Here is a 25768-nt window from a genome sequence, read left to right as displayed (position 1 = left end):
TCTGTATAGTAATGTAAGAATAGACTAATGCAGAAAATTGGTACCAATTTTGTATTTGCATTGCTGTAAATATACCTGAAAACGTGGAAGTGACTTTGGAACTGGGTAACTGTCAGAGATTGAAAGAGTGTGAAGTGCTCAGAAGAAGATAGGAAAATGAAGGAAAGTTTGGAACTTCCTAGAAACTGGTTAAATTTTTGTGACCAAAATGTTGTTAGTGATATGGACAATGAAGTCCATGCTGAGAAGGTCTCAGATGGCAATGAGGAATTATTGGAAACTGGAGCAAATGTCACTTTTGTTATGCCTTAGCAAATAATTTGGTTGGATTGTGCCCTTGCCCTAGGGATCTGTGGAACTTTGAACTTGAGAGTGATGATTTAGGGTATCTCGCAGAAGAAATTTCTAAACAGCAAAGCGTTCAAGATGTGGCCTGGCTGCTTCTCAATGTATGCTCATATGTGTGAGAAAAAAAATTATCTGAAACTGGAACTTGTATTTAAAAGGGAAACAGAGCATAAAACTTTGGAAAATTTGCAGCCTGGTCATGTGGTAGAAAGGAAAAGCCTATTTTCAGCAAAGGAATTCAAGCAGGCCTCAGAAATGTGCATAATGAAAAGAAAAGCAAATGCTGATAGCCAAGACAATGGGCAGAAGGCCTCCAAGCCATTGAAGGTAACCTCTCCCATCACAGGCCTGGAGCCCCAGGAGGGAAAAATGGTTTCATGAGCCACACCCAGGGCCCTGCTGCCCTGTGCAGCCTCAGGACCCTGCTCCCTGCTCTGTCTCCAGTTTTGGCTCAAAGGGCTCCAGATACAGCTTGGGCTGTTGCTTCAGAGGGTGCAAGCCATAAACCTTGGTGGTATGAAGCCTGCGGATGTGCAGAGTGCAAGAGTTGAGGTTTGGGAGCCTCTGCCTAGATTTCAGAGGGTGTATGGAAAAACCTGTATGTGTAAGCAGAAGCCTGGTGCAGAGGCAGAGCCCTCATGGAGAACCTCTACTAGGGCAGTGCCAAGGAGAAATTTGGGGTTGGAAACCCCACACAGAGTCCTCACTGGGACATTGCCTAGTGGAGCTGTGAGAAGAGGGCTGCCATCCTCCAGCCCTTAGAATATTAGAGCCACTGGCAGCTTGCACCCTGTGCCTGGAAATGCCACAGGCACTTGATGCCAGCCCATGAGAGCAACTGTGGGGCCTGAACCCTGGAAGGCCACAGGGGTGGAGCTGCCCAAGGCCTTGGGAACCCACCTCTTGCATCGGTGTGCCCTGGATGTAAGACATGGAGTCAAAAGAGATTATTTGGGAGCTTTAAGATTTAATGACTGCCTTGCTGGGTTTCAAACTCAAAAGAAACTGGGTTTCTTTTGGCCAATGTCTCCCTTTTGGAATGACAATGTTTACCCAGTGCCTATAACCCTGATATGGTTTGGCTCTGCGTCCCCACTCAAATCTCATCTTGAATTGTAATCCCCATGTGTTGAGGGAGAGACCTGCTGGGAGGTGATTGAATCATGGGGACAATTTCTCCCATGCTATTCTCATGATAGCGAGTGAGTTCTCACAAGATCTGATGGTTTAAAGTGGGACCTCCCCCTTTGCTTTCTCTCTCTCTCTCTTTCTCTCTCTCTCTCTCCTGCCACAATGTAAGATGTGCCTTGCTTCCCCTTTGCCTTCCACCATGATTGTAAGTTTCCTGAGGTCTCCCCAGAATGTGGAACTGTGAGTCAATTAAACCTCTTTCCTTTATAAATTACCCAGTCTCAGGTATTCTTTACAGCAGTGTGAAAACAGACTAATACAAAAAATTGGTACTGAGATAGTGGGGTATTGCTGTAAAGATACCTAAAAATGTGGAAGCAACTTTGGAACTGGGTAACAGGTAGAACTGGAACAGTTTGGAGGGCTCAGAGGAAGATAAGAAGATGTGGGAAAGTTTGGAACTTCCTAGAGACTTGTTGAATGAATTTGACCAAAATGCTGATAGTGATATAGACAATGAAGTCCAGGCTGAGGTGGTTTCAGATGAAGATGAGGAACTTATTGGGAACTGGAGTAAAGGTCACTCTTGCTATGGTTTAGCAAAGAAACTGGCAGCATTTTGCCCCTGCCCTAGAGATCTGTGGAACTTTGAACTTAGATGATTTAGGGTATCTGGCAGAAGAAATTTCCAAGCAGCAAAGCATTCAAGAGGTTATCTGGCTTTTTCTGAAAGCATACAGTCATATGCATTCACAAAAAGATTATCTGAAACTGGAACTTCTATTTAAAAGGGAAGCAGAGCATAAAAGTTTAGAAAATTTGCAGCCTGACCCTGTGGTAGAAAAGAAAAACTTACTTTCTGGGGAGAAATTCAGGCCAGTTGCAGAAACTTGCATAAGTAAGAAGAAGAAGAATATCAGTTGCCAAGACAATGGGGAAAATATCTACAGAGCATTTCAGAGATCTTCCTGGCGGCCCCTCCCATCACAGGCCCAGAGGCCTAGGAGAAAAAAATGGTTTTGTGGGCTGGGCCCAAGGCCTTGCCACTTTGTACGGTCTTGGGACTTGGTGCCTTTTATCCCAGCCGTGGCTAAAAGGGAACAACGTACAGCTCAGGCTGTTGCTTCAGAGGGTGTAATCCCCAAACCTTGGTGGCTTACACATGGTGTTGGGCCTGCAGGTGCACAGAAGTTAAGAACTGAGGTTTGAGAACCTCTGCCTAGATTTCAGAGGATGTATAGAAACATCTGGATGTGCAGGCAAAAATTTGCTGCAGGGGTTGAGTCCTCATGGAGAACCTCTGCTAGGTCAGTGCAGAAGGAAAATGTGGGGTCAAAGCCCCTACACAGAGTCCCCACTGGGGTACTGCCTAGTGGTGCTGTGAGAAGAGGGCCACCATCCCACAGATGCCATAATATTAGGTCTACTGACAGCCTGCACCATGTTCTGGAAAAGCCACAGGCGCTCAACACTGGCCCATGAAAGCAGCCATGGGGGCTGCATCCTACAGAGCCACAGAAGCGGAGCTGCCCAAGGCCTTGGGAGCCCACTTCTTTCATCAGCATGTCCTGGATGTGAGACATGGAGTCAAAAGAGATTATTTTGGAGTCTTAAGATTTAATGAGTGCCTTGTCAGGTTTCACACTTGCATGGGGCCTGTGGCCCCTTTGTTTTGGCCAATTTCTCCCAGTTGGAATGGGAACATTTACCCAATGCCTGAACCCCCATTGTATCTTGGAAGTAACTAACTTGCTTTTGATTTTACAGGCTCATAGGTGGAAGGGACTTCCCTTGTCTCAGGTGAGACTTTGGGCTTGGACTTTTGGGTTAATGCTGGAATGAGTTAAGACTTTGGGAGACTGTTGGGAAGGCATGATTGTGTTTTGAAATGTTACAAGGATATGAGATTTGGGAGGGAACAGAGGTGGAATGATATGGTTTGGCTCTGTGTCTCCACTCAAATCTCATATTGAATTGAAATCCCCATGTGTTAGGGGAGGGACCTGCTGGGAGGTGACTGTGATACAGAAGGAAAGTGCTGGGAAGGGAAGGGCATAGTCCCTTCAAATAATACAGAACGGGGGAAGGGTGTGGTCCCTGGCTAGGGCTACACCCCCAGGCCTATGCCCATGGACCTAGGTGAGCACAGGCATTTTTGTTTTCCTGCCCAAATGTTGCATTTCCCAAGACTACCCTGGCCTGCCACCCCCACCATCCTGTGCCTATAAAAACCTGGGGACCCTAGCAGGCAGACACAGGTGGCCGGATGTCAAGAGGAGCACATCAGTGGAGGAACACACAGGCAGCTGGATGTTGAGAGGAGCACATCAGCAGAGTAACACACAGGTGGCTGGATGCCAAGAGGAGCACATCAGTGGAGGGTCACATAGGCAGCTGGACGTTGAGAGCAATGCACTGATAGGCACCAGCATGCCAGCAGGCCGTCGACTGGCAGAACAACAAGGAGTTTGACTGGGGCAGTTGGAGAAGAGCCTGGGCTGTTGAGTGGCCCGACTCCAGGGGAAAACCATCTCCCTTCTGGCTACCCCATCTGCTGAGATCTACTTCCCCTCAATAAAACCTTGCACTCATTCTCCAAGCCCACGTGTGATCCAATTCTTCCAGTACACCAAGGCAAGAACCCCAGGATACAGAAAGCCCTCTGTCCTTGTGATAAGGCAGGGGTCTAATTGAACTGGCTAACACAAGCCACCTACAGACAGCTAAGCTAAAAGAGCACCCTGTAACACATGCCCACTGTGGCTTCGGCTATAAACATTCACCCCTAGACACTGCTTTGGGGTCTGAGCCTCACAGCCTGCCCATCTCTGTGCTCCCCTAGAGGTTTGAGCAGTGGGGCAATAAAGAAGTGAGTCACACTCCCATTGCATGCCCTGCGAAGGGGACAAGGGAACTTTTCCTGTTTCAATTGGATCATGGGGGTGGCTTCCCCCATGCTGTTCTTGTCATGGTGAGTGAGCTGTCAGAAGATCTGATAGTTTTATAAGTGTTTGGTAGTTCCTGTCTCTCTTTCTCTCTTTCTCACCTGACACCATGTAAGATGTGTCTTGCTTCTCCTTCACCTTCCTCCATGTTGTAAGTTTTCTGAGGGGCAAAGTTCTCATGAATGGGTTAGCACCATTCACTTGGTGGTGTTCTCATGACAGTGAGTTACCATGAGATCTGGTTGTTTAAAAGCGTGTAGCACCTCCCTGCTCTCTTTCCCCCTCCTGCTCCAGCCATGTAAATTTTGCCTGCCTCCCCTTCACCTTCTGCCATGATTGTAAGTTTCCCGAGGCCTCTCCAGAAGCAGAAGCTTCTATGATTCCTGTACGGCCTGCAGAACTGTGAGCCAATTCAACCTCTTTTCTTTATGAAGACTCAGGTTTTTTTTTTATAGCAATGTAAGAACAGACTAATACAGGGTGTCTTACCAACTGAGCATCCCAAATCTGAAAACTCAAAATCTAAAATGCTCCAAAACCAGAAATGTTGAGTGCCAACACAACACTCAGAGGAACTGCTCATTGGAACATTTTGGATTTCAGATTTTTGGATTTGGGAAGCTCAACCAGTAAGTATAATGCAAATATTCCAAAATCCTAAAAAGTCTGAAATCCAGAACAGTTTGGGTCCCAAGCATTTTGGATAAAGGATACTCAACCTGTATATTATGTTTCTATTCATTATTTATAATTAAATATAATTTTAATTGTGACTTGTTTTATCATTGTCGTGGGGAAAAATATTAAATTCATGAAGTGACAGTGGATGTCTTTTGAGCATAGTATTTAAGAAAAGGGTCCTTTTGGGCTATGCCACATAGTGAGGATGGAAACTCATGTGATGGAGTTCAGAGTGAATTACCAGTGGACCAGGGTCCTAACTTCTAATTACCGAGTCCGAGCTGGAAGCAGCTGGTAACACCATCTCTTTTCAGTGGAAGCACTTGAGGAGTGAACAGGTTGGGTGACTCAACTAATGCTACACATTCATTTCCTTATTTCCAGTCTTATTCTCTTTCCACTTTATCATAGTGACAAAAACAAAAATATCGTTGTCCTAGCAAGACTTGGCTATACAAATTTAGTGAAACAGAGAGTCTTTTGAGCATACATTTCTGCTTAGAACGTAAAGAACATGAGTTCTAAAATGACTGTGAATCTTCCATGCCTAGAATTTGATGAAATAGCACTGGTTTCTAATTCTCTTTAATTTTATTTGATCATTAGTGCTTAAGGAGCAACATTTGTAGGATATTTGTTTCTGGCCATATGCTCCATTCAGAACCTCGGAACTAGACAACGTTTTTCCTGGAAGGTCTATTTAAGGGGGACTGAGTACCTAGCATCTGGGAAAAGAGCCAATTTCAAGTTTCCTTTCAGGAATTCCAACAAATCTTAAAGTATTTCAGGGTCCGATTAAAGCTTCACCTTGTTTAGATGTTGTCACATCCAGGCAATCTTTGTTAAATTCGGCTCTCTAGTTTGTTAATATTCTCAGATTTATATTTTGGCTACTTGCATGCTAAAAAGAAATCACATAGAGTTGGGGAATTTGGTTCTGCAAAACTGCGTGGAGATAAGATTTTTTTAAAAACAGACACAATTCTATGTTTTTAAAGTATTATCCATGCCCTAAAATGACTCACATGCTTCAATGCAGGATACAAAAACTTTTTAAAAAAATCATTTGACTTGCAGGGGTAGAGATGTTAAGAGAAAATCAGTAGGGAATAACACATTTAGGAAGGCGAAAATGCACAAGTTATGACACATTTTGGCCCAGCTCCAAATCCTTAAAGCACTGATGTCTTGTTCCATCTTTTGTTTTTTTTTTTTTACCATTACTTTCACTCCGATCCTATTCTTACTTATTTCCAGCCAAGTAGTTTCATATCTATTTGTCTTGGGCTCCACCGGGGGAAAGTAGCTATGCGGTGCTCCACCAGCTGACTGAAAAGGAGCGTTCCCTCTACACATACACTCAGCACTGAACTGGGGGTAGTGGCCGGGCACTCGGGGTGGGAGGGGGCGGCTAAGACAGTGTCACGGTCACTTGTGTGCCATTGGAAGGAAGGGCAGGGCAGGGAATCCTCGCTACTTCACTACTCATGTCTCTGGATTGGGCTTGCCTCTCTTCTTGGGGAAGAGCCACTTCTTGGGGCCCTGCACACACGAGGACGCATGTGGAAAGGGTCTGTAAATCGACACCCGTTCTGCTAACCGAAGGTGACTACGGCACCGTCTTCTTGGGGATACTTTTTTTTTACGTCAGGCCTCACGCTCGCTACACGGGGATCGCCGCCAGGGCTGGGCTGCCGGATCCCCGCCACACGGGGGAAGCACTGGCGGCACGGTTCCGGATCGACCTCGCGAGGCGCCCGCACTGGCCGCGGGGCTGCGGGACTGGCGGCGGCGGCGGCTGCGCGGGGCGGGGCGGGGCTTGGCTGCGGGGAAATGACGTCGCCGTCCCCGCGCGCGCCCTGGTAACGGCGGCTCCCGCGTCCTCCTCCATGTCCCCGCCTACCCCCGCCGCAGCCCGCCCCGTCTCCTCCTCCCTCCGCAGCCTCGCCGAGTCCTCGGTGCGGGCTGCGAGCCGGACGCGCGGAGCTGCGCTGTCCTCGACGCCTCCGCCAGGCGCGGGCTGAGGAGCGTGCAAGAGCTGGCCCGGCCCCCGGCCGCCGCCGCCCAACCCCGGGCATCTGCCCCGCGCCGTTGTCCCCGCGGCTTCGGGCCGGCGGGACCGCCCCGTCCCTTCCAGGGGTGACCCGGGGGTCGCGGGCGGGACGGCGCCTGCGGCCGAGTCTGGGGGGCGCCGGGTGTCGGGTCGGGAAGCGGCCGCCGCGACTCTTGCCTCCCGGGCGTCGTTGCTCCACGGGCCTGCCTCCACGCGCGGGGACAGGTGCCCCGGCTGGGGTCTGTCGGGAAGATGGCGACCCCGGGCATGAGCTGGCAGCAGCACTATTACGGCGGCTCGGCGGCCGGGGCGGCCAAATTCGCCCCCTCGCCGGCCACCGCACAGCTGGCTGGGCACAGCATGGACTACAGCCAGGAGATGCACCTGAAAATGAGCAAGAAAATCGCCCAGCTCACCAAGGTAAGGGGGGCAGCGACGGGGCGGGTGGCGACCCCGTGCGGGCCGCGCCGGACTCACCTGCCTCCCCGGGAGGCAGTGCGCCCTGCGCTCGCAGCGAGGGGAACTCTACTCCTCCGCCGAAGCAACAGCCGGAGACACCTCCAAAACCCTGCAAACTTTGGTGGAACGCTGACAACATGAATTTAAACTAGACAGCACAGCGGCACGGTGCGCGTAAGGGACTTGCACCTCCTTGCCCTTTAGGGCTAAACCAGCACAGAACAAATTAGGATTTAGTTCCTTTATTCCACAATACTAAATCACTTTACTGTTGCTCCCATGCATCTGCCAGGGCTCCACGAGGCATCACACTACAGTACCATTTGAAGTACAGTACCGTATTTACCTAATATGACTCGGAATTAAACAGTATCTTACTGGTTACTCAGTTAAGGGAAGAATCAACTTTCAGAGGAATGTAGGAGGGTAAAACATACCTTGATTGCCAATTTGGGGCATTTAATGAGTCATTGCTTATCCTGACAAAATGTCAAACAAGGCTTATTAGATGAATCTCACACTGTGCCTGCATCTAGTTCAATGTTTGTCTGTCGAAGGATAATTTTCAAAGAGCAGTTAGCCTTCACATTCGGCCACGTGTAGTTTAGGACTGTACCTAAATTAGTGAACTTTTTTTTCTAATTTAATGTTGATAATGAGAAGGAATTGGTATCTGTGAAGCAAGAGCAATTCATATCTGTTATATTGCTCTGCTTAGAACTCACCAGCAATCTAGCAATACCTATCGGTAAGAAGTGATTTGTGGTGTCTGAAAGTTAAGAAAGATGATATACCTTAATTTGTTTAAGCTGTCTCCTAACAGCTTGTTAGGAGAGTTGGTATGCTGAAGAGAGATGGGCATCGTGGGGGTTACTGCTAGATAGCCTCTGAGTCTGACTCAACTCTAAAGTTCTCACATAATCCCATTGCTGGTTGGCACTTTTGAGAGAGTGAAGTAAGACATGAGATTCGGAAGAGAGGAAAGGAGGAAATAGGAGTGAAAAAAGGTTGAAAAGAGAATAAAAAGATTTTAGTGAAGAAATGTGATTGAGGATAGAAAAGATAACATAAAAGGACTACAAAATGAGAGCACAAATGGAAGAGCAAAAGAAAAGTTACAGGTACATAACAATAAAACTCAACCAACGTCTTGTGAAATTTTCTTTTTTGTCTTTTGTTCGATATCAGCACTGTCTCAGAAATTGTTAGGTGTGCGGTGTTTTGTTTCCTTTTTTGTCAGAGTATTGCATTCAGAGAAAGGAAGATCTAAGAAGGAATGATAGTAGTGTATCATCAGAACATTTACATATTTGGACTCTAAAAGCCAGGCTTCCTGCAGTAGTGTTTGATCTTCCGAATACTGATGTCCTGAATGAAGCACGTGAATATTTATTCTGATTTTCTCTTATGATGTGTCCATAACATCCACTGTTCTCATTTTAGATGTAACCCTCTAGAGCCCTACTGTAAGTAATAAGAAAACTCAGTAAATTGGTAGTGGGACTGTGTTCTGTTTAACAAATGCTGTTGCTCTTCAGTACATTTTTTTTCTTTCTACTTAACACTTTTTCAGTTTCCTGTTCTTTTATCAGAAAAAAATAAGTCAGCCCCACTGGTAAAGGTAGGTGTATTGATTGGAAGCTGGTATTTTCTCCCATTACATTACCCACCTCATATCTAATGAGACAAGAGGGTGCTCTCAGGCCAGTGCTCTCAACACCGCTTGAATGCCTCATCTGATCTTTACTGAGTGTTACGTGGACTCTCTGGTTTTGTGTTTGTAGTTACAGTCTCTAAACACTCTCCACCCCCTCTGCTAAGTACTAAAGATATTTAATCCTTCATACTAGGTTTCTCAGTGTCACGCTATTGACATTTTGGACTGGATAATTCCTTGTTGATTGTGGGATATCCTGTGCATTATAGGATGTTTAGCAGCATCCCTGGCACTACTCAGTGGGTACTAGTAGCTGCCCTCACCCACCCACCCCCAGTCATGACAATAAACATGCCTCCAGATATTACCAAAATTTCCCAGGAGCGGGCAGGGTAGTTGAAACAGAATCATTCCAATTAAGAACCGTTGACATATACTGAAATATCAAGGGATTATCCTGCTTTTATTTACTAAGATAAGGCCTGAGAATGAAACAGTTTGATAATAGGACTCTGTTGGAGCCAACATCTTTCTGTTTCTACAAACATATAAGACTTGCTTTCTTTATACACCATTTTGAAAGTTGTCAAATTTTATAGTCATATACACTTATTGTAAATACTATACATAAGCATGACATCATGAGTGTATATAAACATAGAGAGGGACTGTTATGAACTTTACTACTGCCTGCCATATAGAATTTTTACTCATGAAGAGTTTATTCATATTAGCAGAGGTGTGTTCCAACTATGGTTGGAACTTGACAATGGCTAATATTTCATAATTGTACACTGTAAATGTAACAATTAAAATTGGATTTTATTTCTTTTGGAAAGAAGTCAGTAGAACTCAACTCTTCAGCATTATAGCAGCAGCACACTTAAGAGCAGTGTGGGAACCTGACACACTGAGTTAAAATTCTCACTCCACCACTTACTACTATTGTGACCTTGAGTAAGCCATTAAACACTGAGCCTCAGTTTCCTCATCTTTAAAATAGGGATGATAGTACCTATTTTACAGAGTTGTAGCGGCACATAGTAGGCTCTTCATTCAGGCTGTCACTCACTGAAAAGACATGCTAATATGAGTTTTAATAAAATATGGATATTTTAAAAATGCTTCTCTCCTTTTAAACCATTCTGCATTTAACAGCATTGTATGATGGTGTACTTATTTTGAGGGTTTTCTGCTAAACTCTTTAAAAATGTATATATAGTAGTTTTTTTTCCCCTTCGAATATCAAAGTTTAAAGGTTTCACATTTATTCTGCATTGTGGTAGAATGTACTGAAAATACATTGTGCCTGTTTCAAATATTTGGCTGGCTATGAAAGGATAAGCATGAAAAGTAATATATATTATAATTTTGCCCATAGCGAAGCTCAATATATTTTTAACTAAAAAGCAGTCTTTGCTGTATGCATATTTGTTCATATCCTATTTCCTAAGAGCCTAACATAGCTGCCTTCTCATGGTAAGGAGAACACCAGTTCTTTAAGCACCTTTTATGTAAGGGAGACTTTGGAAAATGTTACAGATACAGCAGGGAGCAAGACACAGTCCCTGCCTTTTAAAGGAAGTCTAGCATATTTGGGTCACTCGTGTCAAGTTTTAAGAATTAATATTAGATTCTTGAGCTGCATTGTGGCAAGTTTCTGCAAATGTTAATGGCTGAACTATCTCAAGATAGGCAGTGAAGCTGGATGGATTCAATTATGTTTTATAAGACCACATTTGTATACTTCTGTGCTCTCCACTGTGTTGACTTTTCAGGATATCAGGTTGAAAAGCAGGCCTTGTGGGATGTAATTATAAAAGCTTTTTTTTGTCACTTTCAAATTACTTTTTTTCCCTTTTTGTCTCTTTCAATTTACTCTTTGAGACTGGTTCATCCTTTTTCATGGGTTAACTTAATTTTTCTGGTTGCTTTTAGATAATACAAATCATCCTTCAGTAACAAAGTCACAAAAGTCTCAATTTGATTATTAAAATTAAAATGCCCAGTACCAACAAGTAAAAACTGCAGACCAAGCCTGAAATAAAGATGAAGCTTCTCCCTTAACTGGTCTCTTGCTCTGTCTCTTGCAAGGGGGAAACCAGTAACTAGGGAAGGGGGTATTATTGCCTTTTTACTTCTTACCTGGTTTTTCTACTCTTCCTGCTTTGTCTTGCCAGTTCTGGTTTCTCACCCTTCCAAAGTTGGTCAAGGAAGAAGTGAAAAGAGTAAAGAGGAGCAGCAAACTTTTACTTGATTAGTGAAGAAGCTAGCTGGTGATCTAGTTTCAGTGCTTTTGTAGCCGTTGCAGATGTTTAAAGCTTATTCTTTCACTGGTGAATCTTCTACCTCCCACCTCAGTGGCTCTAGATTTTCACCTCAATTCCTTGACAGTGAGAATTCCCTTATGCGCTGATTGGTTGCTTACTCCTTCCTCAGCCTCTTGGAGCTAGCAGTACCTTCACCTCCACTTTGCTGAGGTCTGTGCAAACTCTAGATACCCCTCTTGCATGGACTTGTGTGATCCCACCCCAGGTTGTTCACTCTTCCATAGAGGCCACATAGGGAGCACTCATTCTTTGCACAAACTCTGCTAGTGGTCCCAGTTCAGCCCTCTCTCTTGTTCTCACATGCCTCTTCATGCAGCTTCTCATCCTTTAGATTTTCTGGGGATTAATCAGGTACCAGGTTAGCATGTTCTTCAAAGTGCTTGAGGCACATGTCAAGTTCTTCAAGTCATTCCCTCAAAGCCTTTTTCCCTAGGCTTTAGGTGTGGGACAAGCATCTTCCACCCTTCCCCCTTGAAGACACAGGCCCCTGTTACCACAGCTCTCCCCAGGGAAATCTCTGAAACCTACTCTGTAATCTTCTTGAAGCACCACCTCACTAGTGGTGGGGGTGGAAAGTAACACATCTCAGCACTCTTCTTTAGACTGCCTCTTGACATTTTCGAGAATGTTCTGGCAGCTGCTTTGGAATGTCATTTCTATCATCTTTGGTTCTCAGCAGAAACTTCCCTTTTAATACCTTGTTATGTTAGCTGCTTATCAAATCCCTCTTTAGTTGATTGCACTTTTGATACAGTCTGTTTATCACTTAACTAGTATAGACATAAGTAATATATGGTACAGTGTAAGTTCCCAAACAGCAGGAAGTAGTTTATTTTGTGTTTTCTGTGCTTAGCATCAAGTCCTCATATTTAATACCCAGCTTATGGCTCTTCTACTAAAACTGTCCTGACCAGCTACCCTTGTTGGGCTTTCCTTGCTGTGCGTTAGCATTGGTTGTTGATACCTCTTACTTGATACTTAATAATGCAAACTTGCAAATACTGTTTATTGTGTTTATAAATATACTTTGTTTTCATAATTTGAGTGTAAGGTTCTCAGCTCTAGGGACTGTATCTTTTATTACATGTAACCTTAATATGAATGGTTTGCACATAGTACCAAAGCTTAATAAGTATTTACTGAAGAAGATGGTGGTCATAATGATACAGCAAGTAATTTTGTTATACAGCAGAGAAAGACAGTACTTTTTAGGAATTGTATCTGCTACTCTTCTGGGTTAATGATAGATCATTTCAACTGAGTTAAATTATTCCTAAATATTTAAATGTTTATTGACTGCCCTTTAAACTGCTTCAAAAAGCTATTTTATTTCTTAATATATTTTTGATGTAAAAAATACAAATATAACGTTCTTTGTCTACATTATAAGTATTTGTCACTTCAGAATGTAGGTAATTAATATACTAGTTTCTTAGCAAATATAAAAAAGCCTTGTGATCAGTCATTTTATACTAACTCTGCTTTTACTATATCCAAAACCAGAATGTGTTTATATAACACCAAAACCAGTGAATTTTTCAAATAATACTATTTTCTGTACATGAAATAAATGATTTTTCACTAATTGGTTTGTTTGAATTATCTAGATACTCTTTCATAATAATTCCGTATTGCTTATGACTTGAGTCTTTGAACAAGAATGGTTAAGTGGCCTCATAAAACATAGCAATTGGCTGTGTTTCACCTTAGCACTAGTACATGCCAAATGCAGCATCTCTTTTTCTTTGTTACATTGTAGCTTTGCCATGCTATTATGCAGTGGCTTGGATGTAATCTTTTAGTCATAGTGGAGTGGTTTGGATTAATTTGTTGCATTTTACTAATGGACACAAAAGCATAGTATCCTGTTAATTAACTGGTCACAAACTTATAAAGGGACTTCCTTTAGAGTTAAAGATTTAGAGTTAAAGGTTAAAGGTTTAGGTTGGGTGCCCTGGCTCGTGCCTACAGTCCCAGCACTTTGGGAGGCCAAGGCAGGCAGATCACTTGAGGCCATGAGTTCGAGACCAGCCTGGCCAACATGGTGAAATCCCGTCTTTACAAAAAATACAAAAAATTAGCTGGTGTGGTGGTGGGTGCTTGTAATCCCAGCTACTTGGGAGGCTGAGGCACAAGAATTGCTTGAACCCAGGAGGCGGAGGTTGCAGTTGAGATCATGCCACTGCACTCCAGCCTGAGTGACAGAGCAAGACTCTATCTCAAAAAAAAAAAAAAAAAAAAGATTAAAGGTTTAGACTTTAGACTGTGACCAGGCTGACCCTCTCATTTTATAAGTATAGAAGGTGTGAAGGCTCGGTGCCATTTGAAGATTACTCAACCTGGACTCACATTCAGGTCTCTAGATTGGTCTAGGTGGGTGGGGGTGGCCACACTAACAGGCCTCTTTTCCCTGTGTCTACCTTCTTTCTAATATTACTTATTCAATAAGAGACCACAGAGTTATTGTTTTTCCATGTTGGAACCATGTTTTACTTACCATCTGAATCAAATTTTTGATAAGGGTGAAACCAACCTGTGTCTCCTCTGTATACTTACTGTGGAACTTTCTGGGTTTATAGGTTGTATATTTTGTATACTATGACTTGGTCACTTTGTAACAGAGGTTTATTGTGTGTGCTGTCAGCTAAATGTCATAATATTTTCATGTTTTTATTAACAGGTTTAGTCATTCCAAACTGAAACATATTTAAAATAACATTAACTTAGAGACTGCCATACTTGGTGTGAAAATTACTACTGTGGTTATTTTAAATGTCTTTCTTTTGACTGCTTTCATTCTTGATTAGATTGTTGCTTAGACCCCATTCCTAAACACAGTAAATTGCAAGTTTTCCAGTTTTTATTGATTCACTATCTGTTTTGTTTATGAAAATCCTTTGCTAGCCTCTAATCACCAGTCTTAAAAAGTGTTATGAAAGATAAAGATTCAGCAGGAATATGTGACTGGAGTAATTTCTTCATTTTAATTAATAAGTTCCCTATACTTTAACTTTTAAAATTGTGATTTTTTGAAAATTTTGTATCTCTTAAATGTGAGATGGGAATGAAGAATAACCTGGGTCTATAAAGCTAATTAGTTTGTGGAAGAAAATAGGAGGTAATGGGGGCCAGGGGAGTATTGATAAAATACTGTTATTTTGCCCTTTCAGTTGATCTTGTGAGTTTTTTTTTTTTTTAAGAAAATCTTCATAAGCATTCAAATAAATTTGAATATTATGCCATGAAATGGAAAGGATGTGAATGACGGGAGTTCGTAACGCCATTCTTTTTATTCACCACAGGAAGTTTCTATCCTGCAGGCACTTCAGAATGTAAAGGACATTAAGTAAATGTCAGAATTGGTGCCCCATGTCCCTTTTTTGGAGATAGACACCTATGGGAGACAATCACTAACTGATTTCAGGATTAGATAAATAGATAAATAAAAACAGCAACATTGAGATCCCATCTCTACTTTTTAAAAAATAAAAATAAAGAAAAACAATGTTACAAATGGTAGTTTGATATGGGGGAATCATATCAAACTATTAGGTTTATATTTTATATGTCAAGTGTGGTCTAAACCATAGGGGGCTTTTTAGATTGACCTAGAGAGTTAATGGTCCTTCAAAATATTGGAAAATATTCTTTGACTGCCAATCAATTAATATATAAAAATGAATTTTTGAAACAATGATATTTGCAAGTTGGAGATTGCCAGTTGTATTTTGGTATGCTTAACCTTTAAGACCAAGCAAAAATTTTAGAAAATCTCTGATTCTTAACTTTTAACTAAATTACATCAGTGAACAACTGTCATTTGTAGCCTTATTTCACCAAGGATTACATCTTTCTTTTCTACCAAAACTTCAACGAGAATGTATAAAAAGTAGTGAAGTTGAATATATGAATTTTTTATCCTGTATCTTACACTATTATCTTGAGATGCAAATGGAAGCTGAAACTATCAAAGGATCTATAGTACATGGAAAAACAAGACTTAGTGATTAACAATCATGTGGGATTTGGATATTTTAGACTTGGCTACCATGTGCTACCTCATTTAATTGTAAAGGAGATAGTACTTGATTTTTTAAATTGCTAATTCTGTATTTCCTTATTTACATGTACCATCTCTATACCAAAGTTTGAGGAAGTTGGAAAGTAAAACATTTCATCTATAAAGTGCATTACTAATATTTAAATTATCAATAAAATTGATAATTTTAGTAAAATAACAGGGTAAATTCCTATTTATGCTAAATTATTAGAGAATGAATTATTTTAGTTAACTAGAAGTTTCCATAGGGGTTAATAAGTTTTCACTTTCTCATATAGTATACTTACATTTACATCATACCATTCATATATCACACTGGAGTTCTTCATCAACTCCAGATCATTGTTAGGATCATCAGTGCATATATAGGAAATTGGACCAAACTTATGCTAGTCCTATTAGGCCAAACCCATGAATGCTGATATTTAATTTCTGAATAAATTGTTATTTGCCCTTTTACTTGTCATGTCTTTCTTACTTATAAAATGAAGTGTCGCATTTGAATATTTACAAATTCTAGACATTGGCCTTGGTGGTTGAGCAGATTTTGTTTATTCTGGCGAATGTGTGTCTATGTGTTCACAGGTATTTGCATTTTTCATCCTGTAGCTCCTTAAGCACAGTTTTAAAGATTCTCATTTCTTTCAGAAAACATTTTATGACCAAAATACTAAATAGTATTCTTTGCCTACCTTTAGATGTTTCGCCTAGTGAATTTTGGGAGGAAGGTGTGTGTGTGTGTGTGTTTAATGGTCTACTCAGAGTAATAAAATATACTTAGATATGACTGAAGTAGAATATATAGGTCTATGTGTTTGGTAAACTTGTCGAATGCCTACTTTATGAAAGACATTGTGCTTGGTACTATTAATTATTTAATACTATTTATTATTCCATTTCAGACTATATATTTAGGTTGGCGCAAAAGTAATTGCAGTTTTGGCCTTTATTTTCAATGGCAAGAACCTCAGTTGCTTTTGTGCCAACCTAATACTTCACATATATTTTCCAACAGACTTGAGAAAATGTAACTGGAATATATTAATCATATATTTTAATTACAACATATTTATCAGTACATTAATTCTGACAAATTTTAGATGTGTAATCATGGGCAAATTTTTCTATTTGGTTTCGTTCTTTTTGGGTAGAACTTATGTACGTGCTTTTCTTGGATAAAGAAACTATACTGATACCTTCTAAATTCTCTAATAAGGTTTTGATGCCTCAGTTGACATATTCTGGTTACAAATCTCTAATATATTTGGCTGGGGGGTAGAGCGGGTAAAAGGAAATTTCAGTCTTGGAAACCCCGGAGTTAATGTGTTTGTGTTAGGTTTAGGTTTCTCATGGGCAGCCGGAGAGCCACATCGTTCCCAGAGCCAAACGGCCCAGTGAGGCAGCAGTGCCCATCATATGGGTCAGAGGTGTGGTTCAGTAAGTTAGGCATTCCCTTATTTGAAGTTCACCTTCACCACTTCCTAGTGTTTGACTTTTAATACGTATTTTAACCACTCAGGGCTGTATTGTCCTCATCTGTAAAATGAGAATAACAAAGCCTACTTCATAGAATTATTATAAAGATTAAAGGAGATAATTGATGCAGGAGAGAGGAGTCAGTTTGTACCCACTATCCCCTCCCCACTTGATTAAGCCTCTGCTGACATACTCTTTAACAATAAAGTAGGTTTTTAGGCCAGGCGCAGTGGCTCACACCTGTAATCCCAGCACTTTGGGAGGCCGAGGTGGGTGGATCACACTTGAAGTCAGGAGTTCGAGACCAGCCTGGCCAACATGGTGAAACCCTGTCTCTACTAAAAATACAAAAATTAGCCAAGTGTGGTGGTGCATGCCTGTAATCCCAGCTACTCGGGAGGCTGAGGCAGGAGAATTGCTTGAACCCAGGAGGCGGAGGTTGTGGTGAGCTGAGATTGCGCCACTGCACTCCAGCCTGGGTGCACAGGGAAACTCCATCTCAAAAAAAAAAAAAAAAACCCCACACACAAAAAAACAATAAAGTAGGTTTCTATATGTCTTTATTTTGTTTATTTATTTTTTAGAGATGGAGTCTGGCTATGTTGCCCAGGCTGGAGTGCAGGGGTGCCATCATAGCTTGCTGCAACCTTACACTCCTGGGGTCAAGTGATCCTTCCACCTCAGTTTTCTGAGTAGCTGGGATTATAGGTGCAAGCCACTGTGCCCAGCTATATTTTCTTTTCTGATGGATATATAGTCTACATTGTTGGGGACCATAAAGTAAAGGTTGAGCAGCAAATTAAATATAGTCAGTTCTCATTATTCGTGGTCGTTGTATTGCATGGTCTAGGGAGAATACAGAGCTAGGTTCCTGACACCCTCTGGTCACAACATTTTCACCAACTGATCAATGTATAACCTTGTTTTATGTGTGTTTCTGTTTAAAACACCTTTTAAAATATATATTGATCCATTAACAGTGAAGCCACAGCCAAATATCACTATAACTCATGCCTGAACAAAGGTTATTTAGCACACCTTGAGTGTTAGATTTTGGGGTTACATGTAAATTTTAGCAAGTAAGATAATTTACAAATAGGGAGTCCATGAGTAAAGAAGATCAACTGTATCTAAAAATGGAAGCACAACTTTGCATCTGCTGTTTTCTTAGCTCCTGCTGTTTATCAGCTATTGTTAGGGGCCTAAGTGACTATGACTCTTATTACCACCCTAAACACCCTCACAGGAGTGTGACTTTGACTCTCATTATCTCAGTAAACACCCTCAGATGAAAGGGGTGGAAAGGATAATGGAGGCTGAAATACTAATCTTTTGTGTGACTTGCCAATCACCTACAGGCCACCCTACAATCATAAGCATGGGATAAATTCTTTCCTTGTATGTTAATTGTAATCTTCAAGATCTAAACTTGAATCTGTCACATTGCCCTACGTCAGAAAAAGGAAAAAAAAATATGTAAATGATTCCAGGGCATGGAGCAAAACCTTTAAAAAATAATTTATTTTCGTTTAAATAAAATCTTTCATAGTCATCATTTGCCTAAAACATGTTTGCAGTTACTTCTTTTCTAGCATAAATTGTCACTGTGGGAGTTGGTTTTGTTAAAAGTCTTTGTCTGTGTACCTAAAGATAACTTGAAATCTTATACAGTTCGAGGCTATAGCACATTTGGTTGGATGTTTCTGAATTAACCTTATGCAACATACAGAAAACTTTTCTGCAATTCAATTCATATCTGTCCACACTTTCTTGTTTCAACCCCCTAGTAATTATCAGAAAAAGGAACCCAGTTAAGAGTACTACTGTGATCATGAGGGAGTTGGCAAAGATAACTGTCCTGGAATAAATAACAATTTGATCTGGAGCCAAGCTCATTACTATAATATTGCTCTATTTAGGACCATGTATATCTTTAACCTTCAATCCTGAGTCACTGTTGCTATTTGCTCTCTCTATTCTTACTTCTGGATTGTGGAGCGTTGCTAGAGAAAATTATGGAACTGGACTGTAGCAGCACAGTGGCACCCCCAAAGATGTTCACGTTCTAATACCTAGAACCTGTGAAGATGTTATCTGACATTAGCATTAGCAGATGTGGTTAGGTTAGGGATCTTGAGATGGGGAGATTATCCTTGACTATTTGGATGGGCAACTGTAATCACAAGGATCCTTCTAAGTGAAAGAGGGAGCCAAGGAACACAGGTGGCCTCTGGAAGCTGGAAAAGGCAGGGAAACAAGTTCTCCCCAAGAGCCTTCAGATTTTGGCCCAGTAAAACTATTTTCAGACTTCTAACCTCAGGAATTCTAAGGTTAGTACATTTGTGTTGCTTTAAGACACTTGGTGTTAAATTGTTACCACAACATGGCTCTCTACAAAGTCATGTAGGCCAATTTTGTCTGATCACTCAGTATTGCTGCACTATATGATGTTGTTCTCTGAATTGTTCACAGCTGTGGACCGTGTGTGCTCTCTTCCTTCCCTGTACACATGGGATGGATAAGCTGCTATTTTACTGAAACTATCAAGCTTAACTTACTTGTCTGCAAAGATACTGGGGTCATTTATTCGTGAAAAGAACTTTCTCCTGATTCTTAGCTGCCTTAGCTCTCATGTACTACTGCTTTTCTGTGTCTTAAATAGATCACCCTTGGCAGAGACAGATGGGAATCAAGGAAATTAAATGGGAAGCTATTGTAATAGTATTGGTGAGAAATTATGAGGGCCATGGATTAGGACAATAGTGGTAGAGAGATAGGAGATTTGAGAAATATCAAATCTGAGGAGGAGATTTGAGAAATCTCAGATCTGCGGAGGAGATTTGAGAAACATTTTGGAGATAAATTTGGCAGCACTTTGTGACAGTTTGTTGTAGGAGAAGATTGAGGATAACGGGTCTGTCATATACTGTGTACTCAGGTGTTTCCTGAATGAATGAGAGAGTGAATGAGTGACTAGATGGACTAAATAACTATTAATGTTGACTGAGATAAGAATAAAGGAAGAACATGTATTAGTTACCTATTGCTGGGTAAAAAATTATCCCCAAATTTGGCAGCTTAAAACAGCAAGTGTTTATTATCTGACACTTTGAGATTCAGAAATCGAGGAGTCACTTAACTGAGTGATTCTGGCTCGGCTTCTCATGAGGTTGCATTCAAGCTGCTGGCCAGGGCGATAGTCTCTGTAAAGAGTTGACTAGGGCTAGAAATTTTACTTTTGAGTTCACTCATGTGGCTGTTAGGAGACTTTATTTACCATATGGGTCTTCTTATAGTAAGTGATCTGAGGGGTGGGAAGGGAGAGAGACCAAGATGGAAGCCATAGTCTTTTCATAACATGATCACAGAATGGTGACATGTCATCATCTTTGCTGTATTCTATTGGTTACATGGACCAACCATGGTACAGTGTAGGAAATAACTACACAAAGATTCTGATACTAGGAGATAGAGATCACTAGGGGTTATTTTGGAGGATGGTTACCCCAAGAGAAGCAAAATTGATGGGAGAGTTCTGAGAGTTTTAGTTGGCCATGTACATCTAGGTAGAAACATTTAGTAAGCACTTGGATATGTGTCTATGCTAAAGGGAGAGATCAATAGTAGAAATAAAATTGTTAAAGTCATTAGCATGTAGATGGTAATTAAAATCATGTGTAGTTGGTTGGGGCCTTAAGCAGAGTAGAAAACATTTGGAATAGTTGCTGAGGAAAAGAGAAGGAAAGAGCTGACCAGAGACAGAGGAAAGCATCCATAAGACATCTGGTTGTCCCAAGAGGAATTGAAACGTGGTATTTGGTATCAGTTTTTTGTTGTTGTTTTTAAGAGATGGAGTCTCACTCTTTCTCCCAGGCTGGAGTCCAGTGACATAGTAATAGCTTACTGCAGCTCCAAACTCCTGGACTCAAGGGATCTTCCCACCTCAGCCTCTTGAACAGCTGGTATTACAGGTATGCGCCACTATGCCCAGCTAATTTTTATGTGTGTGTTTGTGTGGAGATGAGATCTTACTATGTTTGCCAGGCTGATCTCAAACTTCTGGCTTCAAGCTGTCTTTCTGCCTTGGCCTCCCAAAGTGCTGGAATTACAGGTGTAAGCCACCATGCCCAGCCTCAGTTTGAATGCTTTGCAGTTTTCTGAAAGTCCTATGCAGTCCTTTGGAGAGGACCATGGTTGAGCATATGAGGAGAGAAGCAGTCAGGTTACAAATCCAGAGCCTGAGTTTTGCCTGGTAGGTGTAGCTGAAGAACTGAAGAACTGCATTTTAAGAGAATTAAAGAGCTTTTGTAGAGAGTAATTTAGTTAATCTACCATTAGTTACTGTGTAAGGAAGGAAGTGAGGTAGGATGGAGCTAATAGATTAAGAGAAAACTTAGGGATTGAGAGGACAATTGGTATGTATGAAGATAATGCCTAGAAGTTGAGGGATAAAGGCAAGGAGTGGTAGCCTGAGAGGAGGCTATATGAAGACTTCAGAGGTGGATAAGTTATAACAAGATCCGGGGTACAGTCTTGAGATTGTTTATGGGGGGGTGAAAATTATTAGAATTTAGAATCCCAAAGAACTATAAGTCTGATATTTTGGGTTCCACATGCATTTTTGAACTCTCCAAAGATAGTAGGGTTGAGATGGAAGAGAGCTTTATGAGTCTCATGGCTAAATCTACACTGATGAGGGCAGTGACCCGGAGGCTGGTTTATTAGTATGACAAAGCAAGTCAACTGATAAAGCTGAATTATAGGAACAGTTATAAAATAAGGGCATTTTTTTTATTATGAGGGAGGAATACTGAGTCTAATTAATAACAGTAAATACCACTTTGGAGCAACTATTACCTGCTATTTTCTTATGCTGTTTAATTTCATCCTTGCCATAATCCCAAGAGGTTGATACTAGATTTCACCATGAAACTGAATGTTAGAGAGGTTAAGTGACTTGCTCGAGGCCACATGCCAGAAGAGCTGGGGTTGAACTGCAAACATGTTTGCAGTTACATGTTATGAATATACACTACCAGTAAAAACACTGAACATGCACATTCTTCTAGGTCATTTAAGGAAGGCATATATCAAGATAGAAACCAGTAAGACTAACTGCCTAAGACATTCTATATTTGGATATTGGAATTTAACATGCAGTATGTTCTGCAGTCATGTGGCTAACTAATATGGAATATATCGTCTTAGAATGTAAAATCTTATTGTGCTTAAGTTTTTTTAAACAGCAACTAGAAAAACACAGATATTTAACAAATGTTAAACAACACAAATTTTACAGCAACATGTGATGTATTTAAGTGAGTTATTTGATTATACTGTCTTTTCTAACTGATTATTCATTTATACAAAATTTTTGCATATTTTATCATCTGAAAAATAATGAATAGCATGAATAAATATACCAATATTCTCCTATTTACTAGGTATATGGATTTTTGGTGGGGGGGTTTCACCTTTTTGGGTTTCACCTTTTTGTTGATGTTTAATCTTAAATCTGAATGACTCTTCAATCTAAATGTCTTTTAGAAAATTAACAATGAAGTTATTTAACAGAAGGAGAGATACTGTGTTAAATGTACCCTCTAGAATTACCATCCCTGAGGTATAGAATGTTGTTTTATTTTATTCCTGTATGTACTCTTGGGGACACAAGTCAAGCTTCAGGAGCTTGCAATCTAACAGATGTATAAGACAGAAAATACCAGAGACAAAGCAGTCTTTGGTAAACCTCTTAATGTTTAGCTTTATCTGAGTGAAACTGACCAACTCAGAGCATTCTGAGTCCTTTTGTTTCTCCTTCCAAGTGCAACTGCTTTTACCATGAGGTGGGATCAGTGGAACTAACCAATCTTTTTTTTATTTTTTATTTTTGAGATAGGGTCTCTGTCACCCAGGCTGGAATGCAGTGGTGTGATCACAGCTCACTGCAGCCTCAACCTTTCCAGGCGCAGGTGATCCTCCCACCTCAGCCTCCCGAGTAGCTGGGACTATTGGCTCACACCACCACACCCGGCTAATTTTTGTATTTTTTATAGAGACAGGATTTTGCCATGTTGCCCAGGCTGTTATTCCAGGGCTCAAGCAATCTGCCTGCCTCGGACTCCCAACGTGCTGAGATTACAGATGTGAGCCACCATGCCAGGACAAAACTAACCAATCTTATGCCCTGTGTACCTGGTTACAATTTCTTTGGAGGGCCACATCAGTAAGAACAAAAACAATTAAACTGAAAAGTGTATTGTGCGTTATTGTGTTAAGCACTCTACATACATTATGCTGTTTAATCATGGTACTTCTTGAAGTAGTTATTTTTCTCTTTGTTTTACCAAAAAACTCTGAGGCTTAGAGATGTTTAAAATAACTTTTTCAAAGTTATACATTTGTAAGTAAGAAGGCTAACCCTGATCACCTCTCAAGCATATTTGTAATCCTGTGTAAAATCTAGTTGGCTGTGTTCAAAATGGTAAGACTAGAGTGTGTCTTGGAAGCCTCAAGCAGTTCAGTCCATCTTGCCTCATACCTCTGTCTGCCTGGATCCCAGGTCCAAATGCAGGCTCCCAAAGTGTTGAGATTACAGGTGTGAGCCACTATGCCTTGCCCCTATTTTTTCTTTTGTTTCAATTGACAAATAATTGTAGATATTGATGGGGTACGTATGATGTTTTGATACATATAGTGTTTAGTGATCAGATCAGGGTACTTTTGTATCCTTTAACAAATCTTTCCCTATCCCTCCCTTCCTCAAGCCCTTCCCATCCTCTCTCATCGTGTTTTTATAAGTCCTTTGTAGAGCTCTTATTTCATGCTGAACAAACTTCTCTGCAGCCACACTTCTTCATAAATTACTCAGTCTCCTCACTTTAGTTGAAAAGTAGTTTAGGTGTGGTGGCCCATAGGTTGAGAGAGGATTGCTTGAGGCCAGGAGTTCAACACCAGTCTGGGCAATGTAGTGAGAGCTCATCTCTACAAAAAAAAAAAAAAAAAGAAAGAAAAAGAAAAATAATTAGCCAGGCATGGTAGCACACACCTGTAATCCCAGATACTTAGGAGGCTGAGGCAGGAGGATTGCTTGAGTCCAGGAATTTGAAGCTACAGTGAGCTGTGATTGCATCACTGCACTTCAGCCTGGATGACACAGTGTGACCTTGTCTCTATTAAAAAAAAAAAGAAAGAAAGAAAAGTAATCCTGGCTCTCTCCTCAGGATATTGCTTTTCCTGTGGCCTTTGCAGGTGAACACAGCTCATTTTCACACAGTTCATCAACCAAAGGTCCTAAAGATGGTAATCTTCTTTCTTCTAGCTTTCTGATACCGCAACTTGTAAACTATTCCTCCTTGAGGTTTAGGCCAACTAGCTCTTTTACCTATACCTTCCCCTGTTGCTTCTTAATATTGAAGAGACACAGTCCATGGGTTCACTAACATCCTGGCTTTGCATTTCTTGACATTTTCAAATTGTGTCATCTTTATCTTTAATCAAGCTACTCATACACATTTCCTCTGAATCTTAAACTCCAGAACTTCCAGCCACATGGAAGGTGTATTAGTCCATTCTTGCACTGCTATAAAGAAATGCCTGAGACTGGGTAATTTATAAAGAAAAGAGGTTTAATTCGTTCATGGTTCTGCAGGTTGTGCAAGAAGCACATCGGCTTCTGCTTCTGGGGAGGCCTCAGGGAGCTTTTACTCACGATGGAACACAAAGTGAGAGCGAGGAGCTTCACGTGACCAGGAGGAAGAAAGAGAAGGGGGAGGTGCTACACACTTTTAAACAACCAGAGCTCCTGAGAACTAACTCACTATACAGTACCACGAGGGGGATGGTGCTAAACCATTAGAAACCACCCTCATGATCCAGTCACCTCCCACCAGGCCCCACCTCCAACACTGGGGATTACCATCTGACAAGAGATTTGGGTGGGGCCACAGATCTAAACCATGTTAGAAGGTATTAATACTTGTTGATTAAATGAATGAATGTCTTAAACTTTCACTTCTCCCTTTTTCAAATTCTACCAACTCTTCAGTTTCTTTAGTGTTTTAGCCTCTTCATTTTCTCCCTGTTCATCATCTCTGTCTTCATTTCATTCTTTATCTGTTGCTTTAGCCACTGTCTTGCCAGTACCATTAGCTGCCTTGCCCATATTTTTCCACTACACTTTCTAGAACTGGCAAAAGGATATTATTGACCAGATATACAGCTCGTTCCCTTTTAATATATGCCAGCAAGAAAACAGTATCCCTGTAGCCACTCCTGTAAGGCTGAGCAGGGTGAAAATAGACATGATACTAGGAGGGAAAGAATTACAGGAAGGAGCTTTGAATTGTAACTGAGATGACAGGGTCATCTAGGCTGGCCTCAAACAGTACCTAAAAACAGTACCTGGTTTTAACTAAATATCTACCAAAATCTAAACTTTAATCTCGAAGTGACTAAACACTTAGAGGCAGCAGGATTAAGTTTTTTTCTGCCAGGTAGTTACAAAGAGTCATATACACTGTGATTTGTTAGTGACCAATTTATACCTATTAAATGGAGTGGCAAGTTATAAGATAGCCTTTATTTATAAAAATGCAATGGTTTGAAGTTTATATTAAAATTATACCA

The 25768-nt window shown here is 41.1% G+C and overlaps 1 protein-coding gene and 1 non-coding gene across 12 annotated transcripts in view; both read left to right on the top strand.

The window, feature by feature from the left end:
• Positions 1-25768, top strand: part of FAM184A (family with sequence similarity 184 member A) — a 188547-nt gene that overhangs the window by 63846 nt on the left and 98933 nt on the right. For 9 of the 11 annotated variants that reach the window (XR_010158166.1, XR_010158165.1, XM_054686222.2 and 6 more), the window contains exon 1: positions 6931-7578. The exons of the other annotated variants lie outside the window; for them this stretch is intronic. Coding sequence is in view for 7 of the 9 variants with exons in the window: in XM_054686222.2 (XP_054542197.1) it covers positions 7411-7578 (168 nt within the window). In the remaining 2 variants the exon portion in view is untranslated. Of the gene's footprint in view, positions 1-6930; positions 7579-25768 lie in introns of those variants that run through there. 11 annotated transcript variants of the gene reach the window in all.
• On the top strand, positions 16564-16659 carry MIR548B (microRNA mir-548b). Its single transcript, NR_035880.1, has one exon. It is a non-coding gene; the product is annotated as a microRNA mir-548b (primary transcript).

This window comes from Pan troglodytes, chromosome 5 (genome assembly GCF_028858775.2).
Source record: "Pan troglodytes isolate AG18354 chromosome 5, NHGRI_mPanTro3-v2.0_pri, whole genome shotgun sequence".
In the NCBI taxonomy this organism is placed as follows: Eukaryota; Metazoa; Chordata; class Mammalia; order Primates; family Hominidae; genus Pan; species Pan troglodytes.
This window is presented reverse-complemented; position numbering and strand designations above follow the sequence as displayed.